This window comes from Acartia tonsa, chromosome 7 (assembly GCF_053477335.1).
Source record: "Acartia tonsa isolate MP-2025a chromosome 7, ASM5347733v1, whole genome shotgun sequence".
Taxonomy (NCBI): Eukaryota; Metazoa; Arthropoda; class Copepoda; order Calanoida; family Acartiidae; genus Acartia; species Acartia tonsa.
Genome location: NC_137266.1, coordinates 42,505,187 through 42,529,776, shown reverse-complemented (window position 1 = coordinate 42,529,776; position 24,590 = coordinate 42,505,187). Strand labels below are relative to the sequence as shown.

The 24,590-nt window shown below is 30.9% G+C and overlaps 1 protein-coding gene across 5 annotated transcripts in view; it reads left to right on the top strand.

Moving 5' to 3' along the window:
- Positions 1-24,590, top strand: part of LOC145323789 (calpain-9-like) — a 197,469-nt gene that overhangs the window by 118,748 nt on the left and 54,131 nt on the right. For all 5 annotated transcript variants that reach the window (XM_080166330.1, XM_080166331.1, XM_080166332.1 and 2 more), the window contains exons 14-16: positions 11,898-11,954; positions 12,627-12,729; positions 13,316-13,478. In XM_080166330.1, the coding sequence (XP_080022456.1) occupies positions 11,898-11,954; positions 12,627-12,729; positions 13,316-13,478 (323 nt within the window). The remainder of the gene's footprint in view (positions 1-11,897; positions 11,955-12,626; positions 12,730-13,315; positions 13,479-24,590) is intronic.

Genomic DNA, 24,590 nt, shown 5'->3' with positions numbered 1-24,590 from the left:
GCGAATGGACGCTTTATACTGCAATCATAATGTTTCAAGGTGCGTGGAGAGGTCTTGAACCCGAAGCGACACCGAGCCCCCTAGAGTCATCATATCATTCTACCAAAAATGTACCCACTAGTAAATGCATTTTCACAATCAATACTTTGGGTTATTTATCATAAATTGTCTTATCCGTGAACCCCTGCAATAAAGGTCAAATCTGTGCAAATATTAATTTCATTATTCATGTTTTCATTAAGCATAGCAACTCTGTAATTCATGTTTTAACAAGGACAATCGTACCCATAGTTATTTTATTACAACAAAAATGTTTATTGTATAAAAACAAGGATGACAACATCCATAAAACAACAGTCAGACAAACACACATTAAACATTATTTTAAAGTCTGCAAAAATATTCTTCATTAACAAAAATGCTTATATACAGCATTCTCAATATGGACATACTTACATTTTAAGATCTGATTATAGAGATGTTGCTCTTTTAAATAACATTGGAACTAAACGTGCTAGAAATCCTTATTCTAAAGACCAATTAAATAGCATAATTATTTTTAAAAAGCTAAAAATTGTCGTGTTTTAGTTTAATGTTCAAGAGTTGTAGCGCTTTCTAAATGATATCCAATAGTAACTTAACATTAGTCATCATACAAAGTTTAAAAACCCTAAATGTATAAACGCCTCGCTTTTAAGATCTATGACTCATTTTTTTTGAGCTAACAAAAGTTCTTTTGTATAGTATCAAATTAAATAGAATTAAGATTTCACTGAGTTAAAAAGAAATTTAATGTACTTTATATAAAGGATTAACCATAATTTTCTTATTTATTAAAAAAGATGATTCTTAAATATTTTAATCTTATTTAAATTAAATAAGTTTTAGAATTTTGAAAGTAAAGAGAAAATTGTGTGTTTGTCTGTATATGCTAGAGTAGAACAATTTAAAGCTTCCTCAAAAATATAAACTAAACGGTCTAAAAATCCTAATAGATATATGTACCATTGATCTAGAGGGGCCGATAAATTGATGTACATCCCCAATTAGTCATTGAAACGTTTGGACACTAACATATTGAACCAACCAATCAAAATTTATCAACAGTCCCCAAGTTGTTAAGCCAACGAAAAAGAAAATGTTATTATAAAACTTTGGGAACTATTGCAATAAATAGTCTAATGTCTCTTCCCTCTCAGGCAGACAGACAAACATCCATACTTTATTCCTCATAATAAGATAAATATTTTGTTGTATCTAAAAACAATAAATTTGTGGTACGTATAAACCTAAAAATGGATTTAATATTACTTGGATCTTACACCAGATTTTCATGTTCTATAATAAAGTGAACTATGTAGCGGGCTAAAATAACGATATGCCCTCCCTCATCCTCTCCCCTCCTACTAGATAAACGGCCCGACCAATAAATGCTAGGGGATATTGCAACCTAAATTGACGACGATTTTTCTCCTGTCATAATATCCACCTTTATTCTACATCCATTAACCTAACACAATAAGCCATACTCATGATAGATATGCCAAAAAAGTGTTCATCTTTTATAACAAAAATTGAAAGGAGATACGGAAAGTGTCATGTGTGACGTCATAAAAATACGTCTAAATCAATCTCTTTTTAGGGGTTCCCTTTTCCACTACTCCTCTCATCCTTCTTTTTTATACGTATTTTTATGACGTCACACATGACACATTCCGTATCTCCGACTTTAAATTAAGTTTTCTTATTAATCCTATAAGAAGTGAGATTTTCTGTTTGTTTGTTAGTTAAGATCTTGTCAACGACTGAATCGATTGAGTTCTCTAATATAAGTAAGAACTTTTTCTCCTTTGAGAAATCTCCCCCCCCCCTCTTCAAAAAAATGTAATATTTGTTTTGAGAAATTCATCCATAGGGCGGTAACTATTTGCATTATTCATAATCGATGTGCTATTAAATCCGCATAGTGTCATTTCATAAAATCCGCCAAAAGACTAACGGTATTAGAGGAGTCATTCATAATGATGAAAAGTAGATAGAGTAGTGTAGTTTGTAGTAAAAATTTACGGTTAACATAAAGTGATAAATATTTTTCGGAAGTTATGGCACACTATTAAAATAAAATCTAGGCTGGCAAACAAGTATTGGGGAAAATATTTTTGTCTATAAGTATTTAATCCAGGGCGGGAGGGGAGATGGACTGTTTAATACACTAGTCCCCAAAGTCTTAGAATAACGTTTTCTTTTTCGTTGTCTTAACAACCTTTGAGACTTTAATTAAATTATGATTGGTTTGTTCATTAGTTGAGACCACTAATTCTAATCTACAGATGGGGTAATTTTGTGTATCATCATTGTGGATGTACATCAATTTATCGGTCATTGTCTTATCCCTTTAAGTCTCTGATTAATCTATGCTTTTTATTAAAAACTTAATATTTTATTATTACCTATAATTATACGTTTCTTTTTACTTTTTTAGGTAAGTTAATAATGGAAATCAGAAGTTTTATCTAGACCTAAACCTAGGTTTTAAAGAGATATAGTAAAACGATGATATATTAGCAAGCCGCTAAAAAGCAGCCAAAGAGCGTTGTAGCTGCTAATGTTATTGAATGGTCAAATATACCAAAACTATTAAAGAAATCTATCCCTAAATATCATGCATCTATCTTTTATAACCTCAGAGGAAATATAATTATTGTCAACTTACTTTATAATTCCTTATTAGCAAATTCTGTGAGTAAAAATCAGTACACTTTAATGGAGGTTTTAATACATAAAACGATGCTAACCGTCAGAAGATAAAAGTTGAAAAGGTTTGCATTTTGTAAATAAATTTGAAATTAAAGAGATAATGGTCCTAATGTCGATGTAAGTTGACCGTAATATGTCCTACGACAACATTTCGATTATTTTTCAGTTGTGGCCACTTTCATTTAGTTCCATATAGTCGATTATGAAGGTTAACAAAATGCTTTTTAGTGTTTTTGTGCCTTACAGGGATCTAAGGTATAAGACAACGGACAATACATTGATATACATCCCCAATGGTGGAAAATAAAATTTCTCCTTTTGTAGAATAAAATTATTGGTTAAAAACTACAAGTTTGGAAGCAACCAATGAAAGTACCCAAAGTTAAATAAGATAACGTGGTAATAAAGTTTTGGGCACCAGTGAAATTTTCAGTCCAATGTCCCTTTCCTCCCAGGGAGGGAGGGACTGTAAATCATACTTGCAATAAAGCTATATAAACGTGTTCTCTCGTCTGTTGGCTTATAAAACTTTGGGTACTTTTATTATATCTTGATTGGTTGGTTAAAACTACTAATATCCAAACGTTTGAACCAATATTTTTTATCTAAAGCAGGTATAATTTTGTTTATCATCATTAGAGGTATCAATTTATCGTCCATTGTCTTATCCCTTTAGATCCCTGCATACGCCAATAATCCCGCACACATAAACATCTGGGCAGTATTACATATAAATTAGGACATAAATCTGTAAGGGAAAGCGCATTAGTAGTTAAATTAATCTACATTCTTCAAGTGAGGGAGGGGACGTTGGACTGTTCATTCGCTTTTTTATTGAATTTCGATTCGTTGGTTCATTTGGTTGAACGTCCAAACGTTTCACCCACTAGTTGTATTCTTCAGAGGGGGTATTTTTGTGCATCATCATGGGGGATCTACATCAATTTATCGGTCATTGTCTTATCCCTCAATATTTGAGCTACCAAAGGTTTAATATTTACCAAAAAAATTAAAATAAACAAAATTATCCTTCTGTAGATCAAACTGCTACTTGTAAACCTAAATAAGATTTAAGATTTAAGTACCTAAAGTCAACGAATTAGAAAACGTGTAAAGAGACCTTAAGCGCTAGCATAAGTTCCGTCCATATACCTCGTCCCCTTAATTATAAAGAAGGCAATAAAAATATTTAAATGTATTTGTCAAAAAAGATATCGTAAATGGCTGAACTGTTTTGTCCTTCCTTTTAAAGAAGTTGAAGCTCTACAAAGTGTCCGAAAAAATTAAGCCGTGTGACGTCAATAGACCCATCTCTTTTTGAGAGGTTTCCTTTCCCACTTCTCATATCATTCGTCATTATGACGTCACACGGCTAATTTTTCGGACACTTTGTAGTGCTTCAGAGAAGCTTCTTACTTACGCAGGGCAGGTTTAAGGCCACTTGAAAGGGGAACATCAAGATTTTAAGGCAAAGGGCGGTTTCGCCAAAACTACTCTGAAATCAAGACACGAAATTCGTATTTGATGACCATATATAATTTCTTATGACAGCATTTTAACTTATATCATTAAATTAAACAAGGATGACAACATTCATAAGAGGTCATAATATTATTACAATTTATTTGAGGTCTTTTCCCCTTTTCTACTATCACTTTTTCTCTCTTGTATTTCTCCCTCGAGACACAAAATGACAAACAGACATCCTGTTACTTTTATATAAGAATAAGGAGGGTGGTTTATTTCATCAAATATACCAACAACGAAATTAATTCGAAAAATATCACGAAACCTTTACGTGATTTTCAACTGTAGTAGAATTGACGACCTTTTATCTTCTGCCCCCCAAAAATTATTTTAAATTTATTTCGCTTGTTGTTAAACTTGTAATTTAATAGGATATGTAAGGAATTTAAAAATTGTAGAGTTGCTACGCTTCTGTCCACTAATGTTTAGCACGTCGCCCACATTAGTTTGCCTAGGTTAATTTACTTACAGCCTAGTAAATAAAGGATGGAAGAACTTTTGGTAAATTTTATCTAATGATTAAAATAACAAGAAAGACAATATTCGTTAATGCGAAGGTCAACAAATATAACAAACGAACACAAATATGAGTTGCAGCTCCCTTATTTATCAAAATATATTAGAATTAATGGGAACATTCTTACTTAAGCTTTTGGCTGCGCCTCTAACATCTAGGCGTTAGAAAAATAGCTTAAAGCACCCTAAGGCTTAAACATAAAAATGAAATATCCTAAAAACAATAACGGGAACTATGTGAAGATTAACTATAATATATAGAACCCAATCAGTTCAGTAGTTGAGATCTTAAGCAATAGACAAAAAACCTTACTACTTTATATAATAGAATAACATACATGCAACACTTCTATTAATATTCTTAATTGCCTTAAGAATTGATCTCCATTTCAAACAACTTCAAAATAATTCTATCATATAAAATTCGTTGTTAAAAAATACACATGATTTTATACAGTTGCTACGCTTTTTATGTTATACTTATACTATAGGAGTTCTTGTGCAAGGGTAAGATTAGAAGACGCTTAAACACATGTTCTGAGCTATACTGACGGACTAACGGACGGTCTAACTTAAAATATATTGAAACCATTCTCAATCAAAAGTATCTTAAGTCAGTTAATGGGTCATTTATTTCATTAGTTTTACTACATTAAAGAGTAGGGAGATGAAACAGAAAGAAAAAAGTTAGCTGTAAAATTATTAAAAGCGAAGCTTTTCTATAATTAGGGTTGGTCCGTCCGTACGTCCGTACGTCCGTAACGGATAGCTTTTTTCGTTAATTTAGGCATGTTAGGATTGTCCTATCGATTTCAAATTTTGCATGGTGATTCCTTTAATAGTTAGGTACGATTTAGAAAGCGTAGCAACTCTATAATCATTATTAAAATGTCCGTACGTCCGTTTTAAACATGTTGATTTTTTACTTTTTTAACAACAAATTTTTATGTGATCAAATCATCCGATTGATCTGATTTTTGGTATATTGATTACTGGGAGAATAAAGTATAATGTTATAAGCGAAGCAACTCTATAATTAAGTCCTAAAAATGTAGGTATGTCCATAAACATTATCCTGTATAAACATTTTTTTTAACAAATTTACTTAGAATTTTGCTTCGACTCTTATATATTTATATTCTGATTATTTAGTTCTGACAATATATAAGTGTTAATGTCCGTTTGTCCTACCGTTTCAGTGCTTCGCTTTTATGGATGTTGTCATCCTTGTTTATATCTGCTACTATTTGTATAAATACGTGCTATAATCGTTATCAACACAAAAGATATATGAAAATATTCAGATGGATGCTAAATTCAACCATTCAGTCATAGAATCTGTTTCTGAAACATAAAGCCTTTTTTACCTCAAAGACCTCCAAAACGGCGTTTCTAAAAGGGCTATCTAACTATCTGTATCTCACATTTTAGCTTTCTTATATAAAACAATTTTAACCAGTCTAATATATGAAGTATTAGGATGTGTTTCTGTCCAGGGAGTAAGGGAGGGGACAATGGATCGAATATTCAATTTTTAAGGAGTCTCAGACTTTGGGGACTGTCTTAAAGGGAATGTGCACGAATACAGCGGATTCTTACTGATTTTGGGGACTTGCGCATCAATGCCCCGCTAACTAGCTGAGCTAGTTTTGAATATGCAGACAGAAAAGTTTGTTATTTATCACTGGTTTTAACAAATATTTTTTCCCAAGAAAATGTCTTTTCATGTATAGAAACTCTACTGTGATATTTATGTATTAAATAATCTAAGAACCGCTTGAGTTTAGGGGTCAGTTATAAATATATCAGAAGGGTTGAGGTAGTTCTAAACAAGATTTTTCTAGTGATTAATTACAGAATGTTTACTACATTGTGATGTGTTGATAATTTAGTTTTCAAGTAAATGATTTTTTTCTTAGAACTAATTTTGTTCTAAATTAGGTTACCATGATCCCTTTACAATTTTGGTAAAATTTTCTTGATAAATCTGGTTTTCATTGCTTTTCAGCGAACCCTCTTAAATTGAATTAATTGCCCATTGTCCCCTCCCTTACTCCCTGGTTTCTGTCCCACTTAAATGTTAAATTGATTTTCATAATATATGACAATGTCCTATTTGGCGAAAAAAGTTAGGTTTGTTTTGATTGAATGAACTTAACAAACTATTTTATGAAGAATACAAAACATCAAATTTTTTTTATAATAGCCAATAGCTACGGTTACACAAAAATTAACATATTAACATTTTCTAAATATTTTTAAAGCAGAGCTTTTCTATAATTAGAATCAGGCTTCCGTCGTTAATTTAAGCATGCTGTTATCGTCAATTCAAAAAGGTTCAATTAAGAAAGCATAGCAACTATATACCATTCAAAATGTTTTTACCTTTAATGGTTATTTCTATGGCGATTATACACCATATTATGTGTATAACTTTAATTAAATATGACAATTTATCTAAAAAGCGACTTTTGGACACTTTTTTCTTTGTTTTGCTGTTTTTAAGTAAGTATATTATTATCTTAAATCTTTAAACTACGTGATAAATCCGCAAACAAGAGGAGGGTTCTAAACATAAAATCTACAGAAAAATTACAGTAAAGTTGCAACCTAGCCCACTATTAAGAATCAAGGATCAAAAGGAATAAGTCAATGGCTGATAAAATGATGCACATCTCCAATAATGATGCACAAATTAGTGGTTGAAACGTTTGAAAACTCACCTTTATGAACGAACTAATCAAAATTTACTGTCCCCAAAGTTGTTAAGCCGACGTTATTATAGATCTTTTGGGCCTAGTATAATAAACAGCCCATTGTCCCCTCTCTCTATGATTAAAAATGTCTTGACATAAAAACAGGCAAAATTCTCATGATTTTAGGTTATTGGATTCTTAAAAGTGTGGTTCAAACATTAATTTTCATCAGATTCATTATCCCTCTAATAAAAATGCGAACATATAGGCATAAATGAATACTTATAAACCTATATGCATATTTTAAAAGGTACTTGAACCCATAGGGGCGAGTACGATTATATTCTGCCATGTCATGTTTAGATTAAAAATGAAAAAGAAATGCTGGTCATTTTTCTCAAAGTGCCTTGTCGAGCAAAGAACCCTCTCTCTTTATTTGGAAATAATCGAGAATAAGGGGGTAGTGGGTAATTTTTCTTTTTTTTAGGTTGGACTAGGTTAGGTTATATAAGGTACTATATAGCCCAGAGGGGATACGGATTAAGGCCTCCCGCAGTTAATAGGCATATATTAGGTACTCTGTAGCCCAGCGGGGTTAAATATTAGGGCTTCTCGCAGTGATTAGGCATAAGAAAAAATGACCCGCCTGAAGGAAGAGTACCGAAATTTCATATCTATGTAATGAACAAGCACAACTTAATAATATGCATATTTAGGACTTAAAGATAAATTTTCTAAAACTAAGCTAAATCATCAACTTTGGAGCAAATGTTAAGATTAAAGGAGATTTCATTGCAATGTAGTTTTAATCCTGTTGTCATAATGATAAACTATTTTATTCAGAAGACCACTCCCTCCCATATTGAATGTTAATAATATTCTAATTGTCTTCTAATAATATACATTTTAAATCATTAATTTATATCTATATGTGGGTATGTATGTATTTATGTATGTTAACTAATGAATATTTTAGTTTTACTAAAATTAGGAATAGTGCACCCCAAAATAGCTTTGAACCATCCCAAGAAGCCCAATCCTGAGACCTATGTGACTCTTCCCTAAGATAGAGAATTCAATCGGTTCAGTGGTTAGCTATTTTTTATTGACAAATAAAAAAACCTTACTACTTTATGTAATACGATTTGATTGTTTCTACTTTCATCTATGACCGTACAAGGTTTGTATATCCTGTTAAAATTATTGTTTTAATTAATTTTTTACTATCCCAAATACAGAAATATAGAATAAGAAAATAAACTAATAAAATCTATTATAGGCCATAACCCTGTAGTGATACCCTAATACCTAATACCTAACCTAACCTGACCTAAAGAAATAAACAAACAAACAAAAAACTTCTCCTTCCCCATATTTTTAATGCAATTCGAGGGAAACTATAAATATTTCGTACTTTTTAAAAACCTATATCCATACCTTTATACCTGTAAAATATTAATTACACTTGTAATAATAATGTAAGGGCAAAAAATCAAGAATCGACAGCCGTCAAATTAAACTCTGAATCCGATTGATTTTCGCAGGATTAGAACCAGTTCTAAGTAAATCATTTTGGCCAATAAAATAGACATTGGATTTTCGAAGAGAGCTGTCTATAATTCGATGCGATAAATATCTATTCTGAAAAGTACAACTCTAAAAGGATGGATTGAAATATCTAGCTTATTTTAAAAATTGTAGAATGACTATTTCCCCAGCCGCGGATTACTATATGCTGACACGCGGCTACAAGCCATGCCAAAAAATGGTCAATATCTTATAGAGAAAAATTACGGACAATCTGATAAATTAATTCATTAAAAACAAGGATCCAAATTTTCATTGAATTTGGCTGGAAATCCATAAAATTAATTCAATGATTAAGCATCTAATAGATATAAAGTTTTTATAAAATAGAACGAAAAAGTAGAAAAATATCTCCATGAGGGGCCCGGACCTATTCCAAAACTTCATAGTTGGTTAGTATTGATTGTAGATTATTTTCACTGCCATTGTCCTTTTCCTTCCTGCTAAAATTAAGGCTATCTTATAATTCTTAAGTAGCTAGTTATTACCAGGGAAGCAGGAAATATTATTCAGTAAATTATATTATGTACCCAAAGTTCTCTTAATCATTGGGGACTTTAAATTAATTGTCCAATTAGAGGGGTAACTTTGATCAACTCAATTTTGGGTATACATTAGTTTATCTTCCATTGTCTTATCCCTTAAGATCCCTGAATTATTTCTATTATCCAGGAATCTTAAGGCATAAGACTATGAATGAAAAATTGCTATACACCCCTTCTTCCCTGCTATTATAAGTTATACTTATTATTCACAGTTAAAGCAAAGGAAATGTCCCTGAGAAACCTAGATGGAATAAATTGACATAAAATTCCAATAGTTTTTTTATGTCGACTAAATTTCTCTAATAAAAGTGGCCATTATTGACAAATTTTTGCAATTTGTTTCATGTCTACGCGAATATATCAACAACATTATTCCTTTCGTTGATTGAATCACTTTTGTTAAATGGTATTTAGTCGATTAAACCTTTGTCAACCAACGGCTGCAAGTCTAACAGGGTTAACTTATCTGTTTATCTCCTCATTTATTATCAGCAGGGATCTTAAGGGATAAGACAATGGAAGATAAATTGATATACATCCCCAATTACAATAAACAAAATTTCACCTTTATAAATTAAATTATTGGTTGAAAAGTTTGGATACTACTAGTTTTAGAACTAAGCAATCAATGTTTTTAGCAAATGAAAAAGATTTAAAACTTTGGGTATCACTGTAATTTACAGTCCAATGTCTCCTCCCTCCCACCCTGAATATTATCAGATATTTTAGCGCGAGAGGTGTTGTTAATTAAACTATGATTTATCTGTATAATTATTACATACTGGCACCTGTTGAACTGAGTGGTATTATACTGACAAATAATTATAGTAGTTAAAATCAACTATATCTTACTAAAAATGGCAAATTTTCTTAAGGGATAAGACAATTGACGATAAATTAATGTATATCATCATGATGATATACAAAATAACCCTTTCTGTAGTTTATGTTATTGGTGAAAAAGTTTAGACTCTGCTAGTTGAACCAACCAATCAAGATTTAATAAAAATTCCTGAAGTTTCTAATTCTCAAATAAAAAGGGAAGTCTATACCCCCTCCCATGCACTTTCAATTTTGATTTTATAACAAAAAAGTAAAAAATAGCTTAAAAGGTGGAACCCTCCCAGTTTCCAAAGTTTCCAAAGAGCTATGAGAAGCTTCACTATAAAGGAAAAACATTATTGTATGACTCACAGTCAACCTGTTACTTTTATATAAGGATTAACTTAGCCAATCTTCTAATGTGTATATATATTAAAATGTTTTAATTCAATAGAAAGATTCCATCTGTACTCTACAATTTCGATGCTTTATTTGTTTATCATGCCTTTATTTATTATATCATTTGATTTAGGAAAACGGAATAATAAAATATGCCGAATAGTGTGTCCTAATCTTTGATTTTAGAGCTTCGCTATTACGGGCATTGTCATCTATACCAAGCACAATGTAGAGTTCATCTTAACTTAAGCTTATTTTGTTGATAAGTATATTATGTCTTATTCATTTTCGTTGGCTTAACAACCTTGGAAACTCTTATTGAATTTAAATTGGTTGGTTCATTAAGTTAAGTGTCCAAAGTTTCTTCCATAAATGACAATCTACAGAAGGTTTGATTTTGTGTATTATCATTAAGGATGTACATCAATTTATCGGCCATTGTCTTAACATTTAGATTCCTCATATTGTGTATTCCTTTATCAAAGTTTTTTTTATTGATTTAATGACATTGCATTTTTTATTTAAATCATAAATAAATAGTATGATGAACAAGCATAAGAAAATAAAAAAATGGATAAAAAATGTTTTGAAATATAAATAAATGTAATTTAAAACGTATTAATTCATGTTTGACTAGAAAATTACAGACAGACTGACGTACTAAGTGCGTTTAAGAGTGGATGTCATTGGTCAGAAAAATCTTCCAAAATATTCCAACGTCTATCTATACAAGCAGCTATGTAAATCAAACTTGTCCCAAAGAAATCAAATGACAAAGCATTACAGATAGACTAACCAACCAAGTAAACTATAATAACTCATTATAATAGGACATCTTTACAAAAAAAATCATACTACTATCTTTTATAGAAGCCTAGTAATTACGTTTCTCCCTAAACTGAGAGACAGACGGACATTTCAAATTATTATATATAGTAGCTTAACAACTAAAAATCTTTATATGTCTGTAAAATACTATGACGAAACTCAATTAAAATCATTAAAATTTTTTTGATTTTTACAAATAATTAATTTTTTCATGTTTCAGAATCGCACAGCCGAGCCATGCGCCAGTGGTTTAATGGTTGGAACCCAGCTAATAAAGGTATCTAGCCATCTAATATCTATCTTTTATTTTTTGCGAAGCTACTCTATAACTCACTTTGTCCGTCTGTACGACTAAAATCAGAATATGACTTTCTCGGCTTTAATTTAGACATAAAACTGATTTTTTTATATGTGCATCTTTTTGATCACCTGTCTGTCTGTAAGTCTAAAAGAGACATTTTATTTTGATCTATCTATCAAATAGATCTATCTATCAAATAGATCTATCTATCAAATAGATCTATCTATCAAATAGATCTATCTTTCAAATAGATCTATCTATCAAATAGATCTATCTATCAAATAGATCTATCTTTCAAATAGATCTATCTATCTATCAAATAGATCTATCTATCTATCTATAGAATAGATCTATCTATCAAATAGATCTATCTATCTATCTATAGAATAGATCTATCTATCAAATAGATCTATCTATCAAATAGATCTATCTATCAAATAGATCTATCTATCAAATAGATCTATCTATCAAATAGATCTATCTATCAAATAGATCTATCTATCAAATAGATCTATGTATCTATCTATAAAATAGATCTATCTATCTATCTATAAAATAGATCTATCTATCAAATAGATCTATCTATCTATCTATAAAATATATCTATCTATCAAATAGATCTATCTATCTATCTATCTATCTATCCAGGTGTTGGACCTGGAATGCCCGGATACGGGCTGGGTGGTGGTGGCCCGGAACCTCGGCTGGATGACAAGCAGTCCACTCTGTCAAGATACTGGACAATGGACAGGTAGAAAAATTAGACAGATGACTTCTTCAGGGATCTAAAGGGATAAGATAATGGATAATAAATTGATGTTAACCCCCAAAATATTGATAGATAAAAGTATCCCTTTTGTAGATTAGAAATATTGGTTTGAAAATATTAGCACTGCAAATTAAGATAAAAGCCAACGAATGAGAGAACATGTCTTAAATCATTGGGAATCAGTATAAATTAAAATAAAATCTTAAAGTATCTCAAAAATCAGCATGTGACGTCATAAAAATGAGGGAGATGAGAGGAGAAGTGGGAATGAAAACCCCTATAAAAAAAATGGATAATCCCTCATTTTATGACGTCACATAATTGATTTTTGGGAATCTTTGTTCCTCGTCCAACGTTCTCTCCTTCCATGGATGACTAAAAGTTTGTGCAGCTGCTTCGATGCGTCAATAGCGTAGTACGAAAGTAAATAATGTGCTACCGTCAATTATTGATAAAATGATCTTTAAATTTAATATATGCATCATATTTATTGACAGTACTTGCTGTTCTTTCTTTTAAATTGCTGATATTGCTATTACTGCGCTATTTATGAACATAAACAATTTAGGTCCTTACAACGTAAACTTGGTAAAACTAACTATGCCCACATCAAGCGTCTGTGCCGTGACCGCGGTCAGCTGTTCGAGGACCAGGATTTCCCGCCGGTCAACAGATCTGTGTACAGCAACAAGAAGCCTCATATACACCCCATCATATGGATGCGACCACATGTAAGTTTTTCATTCTTGTTAGCCAGTAGGATACAGTCATAGGCAGAGATCTAAAGGAACAAGACAATGGCCAAAAAATCTATGTACATCCCAAATCAAAATTCACTAATTTCCCCAAAGAAAGTGTTATTATAAAACTTTGGGGACTAGTGTAATAAACAGCCTTCCCCCCTCTCTATGAGTCATAGGACAATACATTAAAATTTAATCTTTATTATTATAATCCTTATTCAATCAACTTTGTACAAAGATGATAACTGTTCGAAACCATGCAATTTGTTTAAAATCAATTTTGTTTTATCCTCTTATTGGTTGAAAATTTTAAAATCTTATCTCTAATTGGTTGTAAAATTAATGTCTAGGCTCTAATTGGATTAAAAAATAAAACTCTTAATTCTCATTGGTCAAAAATGCTCTTATTGGCTGACATTCTAAACTTAGACTATGATTGGCATAAGTTATATGTCATTTATGTTCTAGAACATAACCGACCTTGTTATATAGTTGATTACAGAGCAGCTACCCTCCAATTGGTCAATATGACTTTATATGGGGTAATGCAAACAAAATTAATGCAAATTTAGGCTATAAATTCAACGCAACATAGACAGATAGCGCATTAATTTGATATAAATAGATAGATAGATTGAAATTGCTTTATAAGGGTAGGCTAAGCAAATAATGTAGGTATATGCTATAAAATCAATAGATAGATAGATTCAATTAACATTTGGCTAAATTGATAAATTATATATTATATAAATTATTGATAAGAATTATTATGCCCACAACTAGCGCAGTAATTACAATCCATAATATTAGTTGTGGCAGGTATTGTATCTAAATCAGCACAAATTTGAAATATATGTATGTGTTTATGCAGGGATCTTAAGGGATAAGCCAATGGAAAATAAGTTAATGTACATCACCTATAATTGTAAGCAAAGCTCTGTAGATTAAAACTATAGGTTAACATTTTTAGACACAAATAGCTTGGAAAATTTGATAAAAACCCAAAGCTTTTGAGCCAACGAAAAAGACATATGGCTAACATACATATGACATGATATATATCTACACAATGTAACGTACGGACGGACGGGAATAACCTAATTATATCGTAGCTTCGCAGGTTGCTAAATACTTAATAAGGGTACGGCAAACAAAATTAATGCACATTATTACGATACAAATTTGGAATAATTTGAAAATGTGTGTCCAACAATTTTATTTGAATCATCAGCGCAGATCTTCTGTAAATGGTGGTTGTCTGTACGTCCGTCCATACGTCACTTCCTACGTTAAAGTACGCCCAATGCATTGTGCGACTACGTTTTGTAGGATAATACTAAATTGTATTTTCTTAATTTCTCGGTCATATGTAGAAATAATAGAAGAAAAAAACTAGTTAACTTTTAATAAAAAAATATCGATGACTGCAAATATAAAATCAGATAATGTACAGTACATATAGGTTATTAGTCTTGTACTTTTAAACCTTGTGTACATTCCCTAACCAAAGGATAACTGTCATCTTGGTATTAAATCCAATTTAGTCAGATTAGCACCTATGATCAAATTTCAATTCGAGTGCATTACCCAAAAACGTTTCTATGATAAAGCTAATAAAAGCAAAAATGGATGATTATGTCCATAAGAATGTTATCAATGGAGGGGGGAAACATTGATAAGTAAATTACACCGGTACAAAAGGTTTTATAACTTATTGGTTTGCTTAAAAAGTTTTACTTTTATTAAATTTTGATTGGTTGGTTCCAAACATGTAGAGTCCAAATTTTTCAACTAATATTTTATTCGGGTATAGTTCCTTTCGTGACAACGGCTCTTAAGGGGCATTTCATCGTAACTACAAAGTAGCTTTGATAGGTTATTTTAGGTAAGTTAAGTTAAGTGATTGCCCCGCAGGGTTAGAGCCCACCACAGGGGCTAGAAATAGGAGAAAAGCTATTGTGAAAATACGACGAAACGCCACTTATGAGGCGTTTTCACGAAAGGCACTATAACCTATTACTCTACAGAAGGTGTATTTTTGTTTATCATCATCGGGGATGTACGTACATCAATTTATCGTCAATTGTCTTATCCCTTAAGTTCCCTGATTTAGGCTGTAATTTCACATTTATTTTATTTTCTATTTAAAGTGTCATTAGCCTGAACAAATATTTATACATACTTACGGTTACAGGGTAAATTGTCTTTCTTAAGATTGCATTGCATAAGCACAAAATCTATTCATATAAAATAGAAAATTTTTATTTGAATTTAAGAATTCATTCTTGATATGATTATGAAAAAAACAGCAAAAAAATTAAAATAGCCTTAAAATCAATTTGAAATAAAATATCATCAACTTATTCCTTAAACATTAAAGTTAAAAACTAGAGGGGGAAGGACCCTGTGCCCACTTACAATTGGGTCTTTGAAAAATCAACGAATAACGTCGGAAATAATAACCCAGCTAAGTCGCTACAAGGAAACAAAAGGCAATTTGCTAGCAGACGAAAAAGGTTCTTAATAGGGTGATCCAGGTAGTTTTACATCTATACTATATCTTTTATTCCTTACACATTCATCTACACCCCCACTCCATCTAAAGGGGGCTTGGGTGCCATAATCCTGTTGATTCAAAAACTATTAATTCCCAATTTTTCTTGTGCCATTGTATTGACACTGCTTTTATTGTCTTGCCCAGGGGTAAAAATTCATTTATCGACTTTCTTCCAAAACTGCACAAGTTTACAAAAAAAATCATGGACAATTCTAATTTTGTTTATGAGGGAAGAAAGGTTTGTATATTTAGTGAAAATAAATAACAAATAACAAATATTATAACTTTTTTATTCACGGAAAAATCAAAAAAAAATATTTGTTGCTTTGTATGATCTATACCTATCAAGGTTATTATTTTGCATGAAAACTGTTTCAATTTATGGGGCTATCTGTCTATTTGTATGTCTGTATATCTATCTGTCTATCTGTTTGGCAGTTTATCAGCTTGGCTGTCTATTGGCTTATATGTTTTATTTATATCTGTCTATCTGTATGTCTGTTAAGCTGAATATCTGTCTATCTGTATATATTATATATATATGCTTATATATGGTTGTCTATCGTTTTTTATGGGTGTATGCCTATCTAACTGTCTATAAGTTCATATGTATACATATTATTTAGCTGTATTTTGTCTATCTGCTAAGCTGTGTATATTTGCTTATAAGTTTGTATGTCTATCTAACTATCTGTCTATCTGTTAAGCTGTATATTTCTATATATCTGTAGCTGTTTATCTGTCTGACATTTAAGCTCCATTTCTGTCTATCTATTTAGCTGTATAATATCTGTCTTTCTTTTTATATGTCTATCTATTTATCTTTTTAGCTTGTAATATGTCCGTTAGTTTGGTACACATTTGTCTGTCTGTTTTTTTATGCTTATCATTTAGCAGTCCATCTGTTAATTCTTTGTTTTTACATCTATAAATTTATTTGGTTGATAATCTACATATTTATATCAATAAATTTAAGTTTTATATATTTATCTTTAAAAATCTTTGTTAGAGTAATGCAAGGCCTAGCTTTTGTCAGAAAAGCCAAGAATCCAGGGAAAGTTAAATGGAGGATAAAGCATAACATTATCCTATTATATGTTAGTAACGTCTTTTGGTTTTGTCCTTCAAGATCTCTCTAACTACTAATCTATTTTAAGGATTTTTAACTCAGTTCCTGGGGCGGTTTTAGGCTATTTTAAGTGTTGAAATGGTACTATACTTTTTACCTATCCATTTATAACTGTAAAAAAGTGCATGTCTACTCATGATTTTAGCTCGCCAGAATTTAGATTCAAAGACACAGACATTTATCCTTATTAAAAAGTAAAAGGATCTCTGTCTGTCTGTTTGTTTTTCTAACTGCTGAACCGATATGGTTCTCCTTTACAGTGTAGCTTCTCATAGGTCCTGTGAAGGTTTATAGCTATTTAAGGGGATGGTACCACCACACTCCCAATAGAAATCGCCAAAAATACAAAAAAAATACAAAGCGCTGCCTTAACATAGATTCAAAAGCCTATATATATATAGTTACTGTTAAATACACTAGTACCCAAAGTTTCATAATCATGTTGGCTTATCCTATTGGGTATTGGTCAAATTTTGATTGGTTGGTTTATTAAGTTGAGTGTCCAAATGTTTCAACTAATGGTTTTCACCTTCATAAAGGAAATTTTGTTTATCATCAATGTATATTTACATTTTCTTATTCCTTAAGGCCATGTTACAATTATAAAATGGCCCCTAATCCTATTCCTTTCTGCCAGAATAAAACCGGTTTAGACTCGTCATGAGAAAACCTGCATGATATGGTTGTAAAGAAAATGACCTTTGGGCCAATAAAGCAGGGATTAATTATATGATTGTCTTTATAAGTTAAACAATATTTGTAATTTAATTTGATTTTAAAGTTCTGTATCCTAGAAAATCTCCCCAAAAAGCTAGAAATAGTGCATAAGTCTGAATTAAGTGTTTTAAAAAAACTGCCACAAAAAAAAGAAGCAACATTATTTAGGATAACTAGCCTTAAACCAGTTACAAGTAGTCTAGTTTTTTTTTATAAATAATAGGCATTCAACCTTTTCGCAAGTCAAATAATTTAATTTTAAACTGTAAATTGTGATTTTAATAAATAAAAAATACATTTTAAATTTGCGCAAATCAAAGAACACCTATCACTTTGTGTCTATATGGTTGGCAATTAATATTTACTCGATTTATGCAGCATAATTCAAACACACGGTAAAATCTAGGGAGGGAGTTGTAATTGTACTGTTAATTACACTAGTATCCCAAGTTTAAATGAATATTTGAAAAAGGATTTTTTCAACGATAAAAATAGAATCAAACCTAAAAATAGTATCGCTTGGTTTTATAAAATTTCCACGAAAATTAAAATAATAGTTTTGAGTTATACAGCGGCCACCTGATAAGGCCTAGACAGTACAGCCACAGATGTTCAAATAGTATAAATGTATCACCTGATAATGTAGAATAGGCGGTCACCTGATCATGTCTTAACAGTACAGATACAACTGTATAAAACTGTACAAATGTATTTAGGGGACCATCTGGTCATATCTAGACAGTATAGATACATCTGTATAAAACTGTACAAATGAACCTAGGCGGTCACCTGTTAATGCCTAGACAGTACAAACACAGATGTACAAAATGTACAAATCTATCTAGGCGGCCAGTGATCATGCCTTTACAGTACAGTCATAGCTGTACAAAACTTTACAAATGAATCTAGGCGGCCACCTAATCATGCCTAGACAAGGTTTCAGTTTTACAACACAGTTTCATTCATGATAGCAAGATTCATTTTTTAAACAAGGATGACAACGCACATGAAAGCAAAGCTAAAAAAATAAACTCATTTATCAGGCACCTTAATGGATAAGACAATGGTCGATAGATTAATGTACTCCACAAATTATGATGTACAAAATTACACCTTCTTTTGATTTTGATTGTTGGTGAAAATAAATTGGACACTGCTTGCTTTACCAACAATCTTCAAATGTAAAAATACTTTAAATGCAAAGTTCTTAAATTAATGTACTTACTACCTTTGGAGGGTTGTATTAAAATGGAATATTTTTAGTTTTATACCTAATTGTCTTAGAAATCACCTAGTAAAAAAACCTCCTTAAAATGATTTTAGGCTTCATGCTTATCTGATTATTCAAATGTTCCAATGATATAGCATGCCATCAGAGCAATGCATCACAGACTTACCATGATAAATGTAGAAATATTTTGCCTTTAGAAGAATACTCTGTAATAAAATGATAAAAATTCGGCCACTTAACATTTTTGCGCTTTAATCTTTAGTATTAGATAGCAATAGATAGATGAAATGTCAGAAATCTTATTCTGCACTAGTTAGCATGCGCAAACAAAATAAAAAAAACTGATATTAATATTTATCCAATTGCTTTTAAAAAAATCCTGATGAAAACTTCAACATTTTAGGTACGGGAAAATTAACCAGGATGACAATATTCACTAAAAAAACTATTTGTTAGATAAAAAAATATCTAAAGTCCTCTAACAATTATTTCAAATGGACAAAAAAATATTTTTAAAAATTGGTCAAAAGCCTATGATAACGTCTATAATATGCAAAATGTTGTTTTCGCATCGTATTATAGACAGCTTTCAGCAGACATTGAAATTTTCAGTATGGCTGTGAAACGGTTTTAATGCAGCGAATATCAATCGATTTCGAAGTAATACTGGAAAAGGTTTGAATTTGGTCAAATAAACTTTAAACAATTATCTGTCATAAAAATTTTAAAAATTCAAGTATTGCAATTTTTTATTTTAAGCGTCTTCTGTTTATATGCCATACCTTATCTATAGAAAAGCTACGCTTATGAAAATGATAAATTATGCTTTCCTCTTAAATTATCATTATTTATGTATAAATATCATAATATGTACACAATCGATATATTATTACTTGGATGTTGCTGCGTTGCACCAGATTATCATGTATTCTGATAAAAGATAGCTAAAATAATGATACCTCCGATACAATCCATTTACCACATCCCCTCCACCATATTTGGACGAACGAACTGACCAATAAATGAGGTCCATATTAGCAAGTTAAATTGACGACACATATTTCCCTGTCAATATATCCACGTATATCCTACATCCATTATGTACACATATCTTTATAATCATTATTCCAAAATAGACCCATTGGATTTTGAAATAAAAGAATAATGAAAAAGTTTAAAAATATTTTAACGCTTGCATATTTTAAGATTATCAAAAGTCAGCCAAAAAATATTTATTTTTTAAATATTAATGGACAATGGACGAAAAATTTATATACAACCTTAATTATGACAAACAAAATTACTCTTTTTGTAGATTAAAAGTTATTGGTTGGAAAGTTTGGACAGTGCTAGTTTGTACTAACCAATCAAGATTTTATGAAGTTTTTAAACCAACGAATAGGGGATGTTTAATAATCTGTTTGTCGCGATAATATCCAATTGCGTTGTTTATATTTATGCAGAAACGATAGCACACTACTATTACAACTATAATTATTGTTTGCAAAATTGGAAATTTTTTAGAATCATTAGAAAAACAATTTGTAGACTTGAACACGCATTTAAATGTATTTATGTGCCCATATAGATGTATTAATTGCATCGCTCCCAATACTAGAATACTAGTATGTTTGACTGTATGTCTTCTAAGATATCTTAAATGACTATAACGATCTTCAACAATTTTCGAGATGTTTTTCATTGTTTCGTGAAAGTTATTAGGGCATTGATTGGCAAGGGGGGTAATTTCCTAGCCCGAGAACACCCCCAACACCCTTCCTTAACCCAATTTTTTTTGTTGATCCAAACGAAAATAATTACTCGGAGGGGCAAATTCAACATTACATTTACTAAATCTGGAAATATCTTTTGTTATTACTGTATTTAAAGTACTGGCGGCTGCGGTCCTAGCATCTATGAGCTCTGTATTCGAAGGAGTAACGAAAATAGGAAAATAGCCTGAAACCAAACCTGTATATAAAAATAAGATAGCCTAAAACCAGAGAAGCTTTCATAAAATGGAGATCTCAATCGGTTCAGTTGTTATCGAAATATTAGGCTACATACAAAAACCTTATTACTTTATATAATTAGAAAGAGTGGGTTTATTTTGTTTTTCTGTCAGTTTGAGTTGTTCAGCTTAAGGCTGTTTCATTTTGGTACTAGGAAGGTTTTAAGCTATTCTATTTCAAAATTGAACGATTATTTTTTTTTACCTTTCCTTCAAATTTGAATATAGAGTTAGAGGCACAACCTCGCGTGTTGTAATATACAAATATTGTTATCTTGTTATTGCTGCCCTACTTCTAGACATATAATTTAAAACATTAAGATTTTAAAATATCAATCAGAAATTTTAATTTTATATTTACATGGAAAACTAATTTAAGCTAGAGATAAAGGAAAACGTTAATGGAGGAGAAATTGCAATTTACCTCACACGGCTTTGTTAAGCACTGAAAGCACCCTCTTATTTGAAGTTGTAAATAAAAGGGAAGGGGGATAGTTTTTCGTTAGGTTAAGTTATATTATGTTATACTTACTACAGGGTAGACCTGCAGGGTTATGTCTCCATGGTACCATACAGGGGCTAGGCATAAAGAAAAAATAACCCCCCCCCCTTTTTTTTTAAATTGCTTACAAAATACGGATGGGGAGGTTTCTGTGCTCGTTGGGCACTTTGATGGAAAGCGCCATAATCTATCTTTTAATCATGAATATAATATTCTCTTTTTTTAAACCTTTTTTTCTATTGAACTGTTGTCAGTCGTCATAATGTTGATGATACATATGTCAGCAATGACCATTTTTAAATAACTCAATTTTAAACATCGTCTTATTTACAATGTGAAAATAACATTTATGGGTGGTATTTTCTGAACACCCTATATAAAACTAATCTAAATTGACTTTAACTTAAGATATCTATGTAATCAATTCACCTTAAAGAAACCGGAGGTGTGTAGTAATTTTATTCATTAAGATCCCGAAATTTTTTTTTCATATATTGTGGCCCGAATCGGCTTTGCTTCCAAGCAGAAAAAAACCTCTAATTGGCTGTTTTTTTCTGGTACTGATTATTAGAGTTTTTCTTTAAACATATTATACCTAATTGTTTTAGGAATCATTCTGTAAAGTCTCAAATGTATAGGACGATTTTAACATAAATAAACTACCGGGGCTACTCTACTAAATGTAGAATTTTTTTTTATAAAGTTACATGTCCTATATTATTATTTTTTTTGAATTTTTATCTAGAACCGCTGACCATATCTATTAATACATCTGTCTCATATTTATAGAGGTAAAGCTACTCTAAAAGTTCAAATATTTTTCTGTCTTGTCAGAAACTTACTGAGAAAATTAAATTTTCTTGGCTGCTATTTGAGATGAACGTCTCATTAATGGGAATCTTCTCTATGAAGGTTGTGGAAAAATGTATTTTTTGGAGCATTCAATCGTTTAAATTGACTTCTGAAATCTTTATAAAGATTTCCTTATCAAATTGTCATCTGCTTTAAAACTTCTATTTTCCATTTGTTTTATAGCTGTTTAGGCAATTTTATTATTTTTTGTGCTTCGCGTCTTATGGATGTTGTCATCCTTGTTTATATATTCATTCATTTCAGATAATTCATTAGAGGTAGGGATTTGACAATAGAAGAAAATGAATTTTGCCACAACCTTTTTAAAGTCAGAAACGCCTAATATTGACTCGGGTTAGGTTTTTGGCTGTTTTAGTGGGATAACAAAAATATTTACATTTTAAAATGTATGAAAAAAATAATAATCTTTAAAAACTGGCTATATGTTTATTTACTAAGTATATTTGCGATAACTTTTATTTAATGAAATCTTCCAATTTTTAACATGTACAAAACGGCCTGCTTAATTGCTTCAAGATCCATGTCAGATCTATATAGGAAATAAATGTCTATAAACGAGCTCAAGTTTTCCAAGGAATATTTGTTTAAAACTCATAGTGCTCCAATAATCCATAATAAACTCTCATTGCCCAGAACGATAAGACCCATTATTTTACTTTAATAAAAATAAATTCCTTTTTTTAATTTCATGTTGCTATTTACCTTATATCAATGTATTTAATTTCTAATCATAAAAAAGAAAAATTAGATTTATAATATAATAAATTTAAGAAAACTCTGTTTTAAAAGAATTCGATTGTGGCGACACTTTGTGTGTTCAAATATTAAACTAAAATTGTAATTATCATCATTAACCCTTTGGTGATGGTAATGTAAAGAAAAAAATATAATTTAAAAGATCTTTTTAAAATCATTTAGATTATTAAATATTTACTTTCTTTTAGATAGTAATGCCGGGTGAGGAAAATAGATTTATTGAGAAATATATATTGCATATAGAAAACTAGCCAATAGGGAGATAATTATATCGAGCCAACTCTAGTATGATATATTACGCACCATAGATATCATACTGTTCTAATGGCAGAAATAAGATAACCCATTAATGTCATATTATGGCAGGTAACGCAAATAAATCACACTTTTTTTTATGCTTTCTCAGCTAAACTAACAGTAACATATGGAATTCTTTGGTTTTAGCAGGGAGGGAGGGAGGGGATATTGGTCTTAAAAATACGCTGTTACCCAAAGTTCTCTTTCGTTGGTTGACTCAAAAACTGGATACTTTTTAAAAACTTGATGGCTGGTTCAAACTTTTAAATTAATTTAAACTAATTTTTTTTTCACATTTGGGATTCACATCAATTTATAGCCTATTGTCTCATCCCTTAAGATCCCTGAGGGTTTTAGTGAGTCATTCTTTAAAGGGCCTATGAAGAATTTTGACATTATCCCCCTTAAAGCGTCGGGGACCTTACAAGCCCCCCTCGCCCTCCCTCCCTGAAATATATTTTTAGAAAATTGTGGGGTATGTCCAGCCCTGCAAGGCTCTATCAACCCTTATTAAACCTAACTGAACCTATTTCTAACAATAAAGTTTTTTTTTGTGATTTAGCCTTTTTTTAGAATTGCCTTTTTTAAAGAGGTTTGTTTATAGTTCACTATCACTTGAAGGGACATTGCCCGTATTTTTAAGGGTTGAAGAATGATTAAGTACAAGGGCAAATGGTATCCATGGTCGCACATAGAGTTTCATTTACATAGAATGATTATATATGTGTAATAGAGTGTAAGTAAAGGGCTATTCGTCCGTACGTACGTCTGTTTCAAACGGCCATATTAATTATTTAAAGATAGAATCGTTCTATTAATTTCAAATCATGTAACAGTTAGGTGTAATTCACTTTCTCGTATTCATTCGAATCCGGTGGATAGGAACCGGTTCTCATCCATACGAAAAAACTATGTCTAGCATCGTATTATATCCAGCTTTCTACGAATATAGAAATGTACAATCATAAGATTAAAACTAGTTTTTTTAGCCGGTGACTTCGTCACCTCGGGGCTAAAAAAACTAGTT